Here is a 6,861-nt window from a genome sequence, read left to right on the forward strand (position 1 = left end):
CAGCAGTGCTCTGGCCTCATCCCTGGCCTCCGGGTACCCCTGTCTGCTCTCTGCTCCCCAAACACCTGGGGCTCTATCCTCCCTGGGACCACCTCCCAAGTCTCATCCATCTTCCAGGAAGCTCTCTTAGTTGATTTACACAAATTTGAGCCTGAGGCATCCAGACAGTCTAAACCTCAAAATCTACGAGAAAAACTCACTCTCCTTTATTCAAAGCATATACTATTTCTAGCCCACATTTTCAGACACAATAAGAACTGACCTCCACCTTTGGTGACCAGTGGCAAAATATTCACAGTAGCACACAATGCTTCAAAACCGCTGTTCGGTTCTTCAGCTTTCGGTCTTAGGACCCATTATACTCAAAAAATCATGGCCAACTCCAAGGAGCTTTTGTTTATGGGGATGATATCTATTAATATTGACTGTATTAGAAATCAACTGAGAAATTAAGAATATAAAAAATATTTATCAATTCACTGAGAAATAACAACAAATCAACTATGTTAACATACCTCTGTAAATGTCTGTTACCTATTTTTTGATTTTTATTTATTTATTTATTTTTTGCGGTACGCGGGCCTCTCACTGTTGTGGCCTCTCCCGTTGCGGAGCACAGGCTCCGGACGCGCAGGCTCAGCGGCCACGGCTCACGGGCCCAGCCGCTCTGCGGCACGTGGGATCCTCCCGGACCGGGGCACGAACCCGTGTCCCCTGCATCGGCAGGCGGACTCTCAACCACTGCACCACCAGGGAAGCCCTATTATCTATTTTTTTAAAACAAAAACACTAATGTCTCACCTCATATATAAGATGGCACTATTTGGGACATACTTGTATACGAAAGTATTTGTTGTTTACCTGTGGTCATTATCTATTTTTATTTCTAAGTCTGGCAACCTTATTCAAAGGAAATAGCTTCTGCCTTCGGTCTGCAGGGGTGTGTTATTGTGGCTGAAATAGATGAAGAACATCTGCTCTCCCAGATATGTAGTTGGGAAAGGGAGCAGAATTTTTATAGTTTTTTTTCAAATAATTGTGGATATTCTTCTCTATTACACCGAAATTCAACAAGTGGTAATTTCTTAAAAGTTGGTTAAAATGTGGGGCCTGAAACCACACCAGTGAACTTTTTGTACTTTGTTATGTTAAAATGTGTTGATCTTTTTATACTTTGAATGGATCTTTTACCCATGCATGGTTTTGTAAATAACAGGTGGGTCGTTTGGAAAACATCAGCTTACTGAGTTATAAACAGCTTCTAGGTGTTGAGTATATACTATTTAAAATGCTTTCTTAAAATCGCTTCAATCTCATTTGAAAAGTCTTAAGTATTAGAAAGCTGCCAGGTTCACGCTGATGGATATAAGTTTTCCAAGTGGGAACTGCTTTCTTGGCAACCCATTTTCCTTGACATGGCAGGATCACTTCATTTGCTTTCAAGAGAACGTCTACCAAATACCCAATAATGGAATAAGCAGAGTTCGTCATCTGTTCTTTCAAGAAAAAATAGTGATTCACGAAAAGGTGGCTAGTTGAGCTGGCAACTCAAAAGTCCCACAGATGCCTCCTCCAGATGACCACTGTGGTTTGGAGGACAGCGGAGGTGCTTTATGCCAACTTCGTAGTTCATCACGCAGACTATTAAAAAGAGCATTCAGGGTCAAGATGGAATAAAGTGAGTAACTTTCACTGCTTTGTCAAGGACATTCTTAAGTAAACTGCCCTTTCTTTTTGCTGCCAGTGCACGAAGAACAAGAACACAGTGGTCCTGCTTGGTGTGGCCGCACTGACTCACATTAAAGCAGCTCCACTGTTTTTGCACCATCAGTGCCAATGTCACCTAGTGAAAAGGGCAAATGATGTGTTGGCAGCACAACTAGTTAATAACAGTGATTTTGATCTTATGATCCTGATTGGTTTCAAGGACCTCTAGGGGTCTGTGAACCACACTTTAAGAACACTTGCTTTCAACTCTCGGCTCCTCCCCAAAGCGCCTGAAACGCAGTACCTGCTTGCAGGCGTAGCTGCAGTGTTCACACTTGAACGTCTTCTCGTTTTTGTGAGTTTTCTGGTGCTGAATGAGAGCATAGCGCTCGTGGAAGCCAGCAGAACAGTAGCGGCACTTCATCTCTGCAGCTTTGTACGTATGCAGCTTGAGCAAATGGACACCTAAAAGAGTAACAGAACATCACGTGGGAGAATAGGGTTACTTTCTGTGAGGCCGATTTCCCCCTACGCTCCAAACAGGGTTTCTCACCCTTGCTACTACAGGCAGACCTCGGAGATATTGCAGGTTCCGCTCCAGACCATCACAATAAAGTGAATCACATGGATTTCCTTGTTTCCCACTGCGTAGTCTATTAAGTGTGCAGTAGCACTATACCTAAAAAACAATGTACATACTTTAAAAATACTGCTAGAAAATGCTAATCGTCATCTGAGCCTTCAGCGAGTGATAATCTTTTTGTTGGTTTGTTTGGAGGGTTTGAAATATTGAGAGATTTACCAAAATGTGACATGGAGACAAGAAGTGAGCAAATGCTGTTGGAAAGATGGTGCCAACAGACTTGCTCAACGCAGGGTTGCCACAAACCTTCCATCTGTAAAGTATGCGGTATCTGAGAAGCACGAGAAAGCAAAGTGCAATAAAACGAGGTCTGCCTGTATTAACGCTTGAGGCTGGCTAATGCCTTCCTGGGTGGGTGTCCTGTTGTTCAGCAGCATCCCTGGCCTCTACCCTCTAGTGCCAGTAGCATCCCTTCCTCCCCACTTGTGACAACCAAAGTGCCTCCAGACACTGCCAAATGTCTCCTGGGAGGTAAAATCAGTCTCAGCTAAAAAACTGCTGCTCTAAATGCACAGCACACTGACATCTCATTTTAATATTCGTTCATATAGTGTTAAGCGTTACATAAAGTAGGGCATATTGGACCTAGTGTGTTCGTTTAACAGAGCACTTGGAGAACCTTACGGTGTGGGTGGACTTTTAGGATAATGTTAAGATGGTTTTACATAACAAAGATATAACATCTGTATTTTGGCTTAAAATAAAAGCCCCAACGTTCTGTTAGAGGCCATTGCTCTGTTTTTTTCTACGTCGTACTTGAGAGGCGCGCTCTAGGATAATTTCTGCTCAACTAAGTCTAAAGCGTGGTGGCTTTGTGATCCTTTGTGTAAGACGTCTCTGCAGGGCAGAGGTACACACCTCATACATGCCAACTCGGTCATTTAAAGAGCTTGGTGTCTCATAGTGACAGGAAGGAAGACTAGCTTGTGTACAAAGCATCTTACAGGTATATGGAGGTATAGGGAGTGCGCCACCGACTTGGATGGGACATAACCTGTATTTCTTTGCCATGGTGTCAAAAATGTCCTTTCTTGGCAACTGGCTCAAGACTCTTGTGCCCTACAGGGTCTCACTGGGCTGTGTTTTGCAACTGAAAAAGGATCTGGACGCAAAGTTAAGACTTCATTAAACACCTTTACCCTTTCAGAAATGTTTGCAAATGTTTGCAAATGTTTGTGCCTCTCATCTCCAGAATTTCTCTGGGCAAACCAGGGACTCTATTTCTGCCGACATATTCTGAGTGTCACAGTGTTATGTGTTTTAGAAAGAAGATGAGAGACCAGGAACCCTGAAACAAAGGAGAGGGGCTGGCTCACTCACCGTCACCCCCACCACCGCCCCCGGCTAAGTAGGGCCGGTTTCCCCTGCAGGCGGGATACAATCCCAGCTCCCAATCTGGCACTCGGAACTGCTCAAGGTGCCTCGTATTGTTAGGAGGGTTCACCTTGTCACAGTACGGATTTCACGTGACATGAAGCGGGCTCTTTTACTGAAGCAAGTTCCTTATGGGAAGAACCATATCTTGCTTCCACCCTCGGTTCCCAGAATTGTTTAGGGTCACAGCAAGGGCTTAAGAAAAATTTGCTGAGTGTCACGGGAGAGATCATTTAATAGAGAGTCAGAACCTGCAATCAGGCCACCTCCTGGCACCTGGTCACGAGACTCCGGGGCAGTTCGCTTTTTGTCCCTTATCCGCTTCGTCATCTGTAAAAACAGGCCCAATATGGAATAAAATAATATCCGGGGAAGCCCTTTATGAGCTCAAATGCCCGTGAGAGCTCATCTGTGTACCTGGACCGGGCCTGGGCCAGACCCTGAAACTGCACTTATGAGATCTAGCCACAAGATGGCACCACAGGACGTCCGGAAAAACAAACAAACAAACACCCAGGAGCAGCTCCTGAATCCCGCTGCCTCCCTGGAATCAGGCCCAGGGCTCCACAGGCTTCCTGAAGAGCCGGCCCACGGGGCAGCTAAAGGAAGTTCTCTAAGCCAGACACTCACGGAGGTCGCTCTTCCTTGCAGTGACGGTGGCACAATGCGGGCACTGGTACTTAGGGACGTTCTCGCCGTGCTTCTGCAGGACGTGTATCTTCATGGTCCCGCTCTGGGTGAAGCGTGCGTGGCAGATGTGGCATTCGTAGGGCCTCTCACCTGGGACATGGATGACAACAATGAGCCTCCACTGAGGGGCTTCACCCCGAAACCCCTGGTGCTCCCCAAAGGACACCTGGAGCTGAAAGCCTTTCTTTCCCCCCCAAGACTCCCTTTGCAACTCCTTTCTCATATGTTTAACCCCCAACTAGGGCCAGGTTCCTAAATCAAGCCCGAACAACGTGATGTCCAGCTGTGTGGACAGCAGCCCAGATGGGTGACTCTCCTAACATCTGGCGGTACTCACAGTTCAAGACCCACACCTAGTTCCTACCCTTGGTGTAAAGAACCCAGAAGCACACATAATCATAGTCCTTATACAACAAAATATAAAGACAGTGCTTTACGAAATCAGTACACTTTTTTGTTTTGCCTTAACGTTGAAGGATGAATTAAGGCACTGACTTATAAAAACCTGGAAAACCTATGGGAGCAAACAGTTGACGGTGTTTACTCTTCACAGTGGGGTGACCACGGGGTATTTACGTGCTGTGTTTATGTGCTGAATTATGCTCCCTTAACGCTAAATAAATGCAAAGGCAACATCCCTGTGTCAAAACTTCACTTTGACGTTCGAACTTTAATTCTGCACCGAAGATAACTTTGACAAGGTCTCTTGTAAGAAGGAAACTATGCTTTACTTATTTGGCCTTAAGCGTGAGAAACTTTTACCGGAATGCGTCCTCATGTGCCGTTTCACCTTGTAGGCGTCTTTGCCGGCGTAGCTACAGAGATGGCACTGAAAGGGGCGTTCGCCCGTGTGCGAACGGATGTGGCGCTTCAATTTACTTGCCTGATAAGCAAATGAAAGATATTTACTGCAATAGAAACTTCAAACATGTGGCGTCTTCGATAAACCAGCGTTATAAAAGATACCTAAACGAGTCTGATCTTAACAGCAGAGCCTACCTCACACCCTGGAGAAAACATGCTAAAGCCACTGCTGCTTCTTTTCTGTGGCGGATGATGTTCTGCATTTGATGCGTGTGCATAAGACCCTTGGGCGGTAATGAACAGGACGTTCAAGAGACTCTCACCTTCAGCTTCACTTTACAAAGGAAAATGGAAATCTAGCTGCTCCGTGGCATCCACAATCTTATTTTCATTTCTAAGGCGACCGCCTCTCAATAGCTGCAAAGTTTAGATCGTGCTGCAGAAGTGCAGAGGCCAGAAAATTTTTTGCTTGCATAAACAGAGAAACTTGAAAACATGAGCTCTTGAATGGACTGACATCTGTCGGAGGCACTTCACAGTTCCAAGTTCTGTGGACCCTAAATGGCCCAGGGATGGAGGAACACCTTCCTTGCCATTAAGAATAGATTCTACACGGGGACTTCCCTCGTGGTGTAGGGGTTAAGAATCCGCCTGCCAATGCAGGGGACACGGGTTTGAGCCCTGGTCCGGGAAGATCCCACATGGCGCGGAGCAACTAAGGCCGTGCGCCACAACTACTGAGCCTGTGCTCTACAGCCTGCGCGTCACAACTACTGAGCCTGTGCTCTAGAGCCCACGAGCCACAGCTACTGAGCCCGCGTGCCACAACTACTGAGCCCGTGTGCTGCAACTACTGAAGCCTACATGCCTAGAGCCCGTGCTCCGCAACAAGGGAAGCCACTGCAATGAGAAGTCCGCGCACGGGAACAAAGAGTAGCCCCCGCTCGCGGCAACTAGAGAAAGTCCAGCACAGCAACGAAGACCCGACGAAGCCAAAAATAAACAAATAAATAAACTTACATATATAAAAAAAGAATAGGTTCTACGTGGTAGCAGTTTGTAAGAACTTTTAAGTAGAAGAAAATACATTCTAATTTGATTAATTACATATCGTAGGCAATTAGTTAAAAGGCAAACATGCCCATTTTATCATGTTTTTGGCTTATTGTAGTAACCTTCTAGGACTGTTCTTATTCTGTATTCACTTATTTCAGGCTCTTTTCTACCTTTAGCAGAAACACAGGTAATGAACCATGCTTGGGCTACAGACATGGGAAAGCCCTCAGCAGCCTGTCTGTGATCTTAGGAAGGCTCCACTTGGCCTGGTTCCCTAATGTGTGGCAAGTACAGAGAAGCCTAAAATACATTCAAGAACAAAGGAAGACTCGGAATGGAAAACAAGATGCAAACCAAAAAATTTAGCTTAGATTTTTAGAAAAAGAAAAGAAATCTTTGAGTGTATCAGAAAGCAAAACAAAAGGAATTTTAAAAATTGTAGCATGAGAGGTTTGATAAGCTCACTGGTGTGCATGATCAAAGAAAGCTGTGTGTAAACCTTCTCTGGACGGCTTTGAAAGGTAGGAGGGGGAAGGAGGGGAGTTCAGAAGTTGGGGTACTCTGCATCCCAGCTTCACTCATTCCTG

General features: G+C 45.5%; 1 protein-coding gene across 1 annotated transcript in view; it reads right to left on the minus strand.

The window, feature by feature from the left end:
• The window catches only part of CTCFL (CCCTC-binding factor like), a 28,587-nt gene that overhangs the window by 14,384 nt on the left and 7,342 nt on the right, over positions 1–6,861 (minus strand). The window contains exons 5-7 of the mRNA XM_007449452.1: positions 5,177–5,297; positions 4,355–4,504; positions 2,012–2,172 (exon numbers count right to left, since the gene is read on the minus strand). Coding sequence (XP_007449514.1) covers positions 2,012–2,172; positions 4,355–4,504; positions 5,177–5,297 — 432 coding nt within the window. The remainder of the gene's footprint in view (positions 1–2,011; positions 2,173–4,354; positions 4,505–5,176; positions 5,298–6,861) is intronic.

This window comes from Lipotes vexillifer, unplaced genomic scaffold (genome assembly GCF_000442215.2).
Source record: "Lipotes vexillifer unplaced genomic scaffold, Lipotes_vexillifer_v1.1 scaffold524, whole genome shotgun sequence".
Taxonomy (NCBI): domain Eukaryota; kingdom Metazoa; phylum Chordata; class Mammalia; order Artiodactyla; family Lipotidae; genus Lipotes; species Lipotes vexillifer.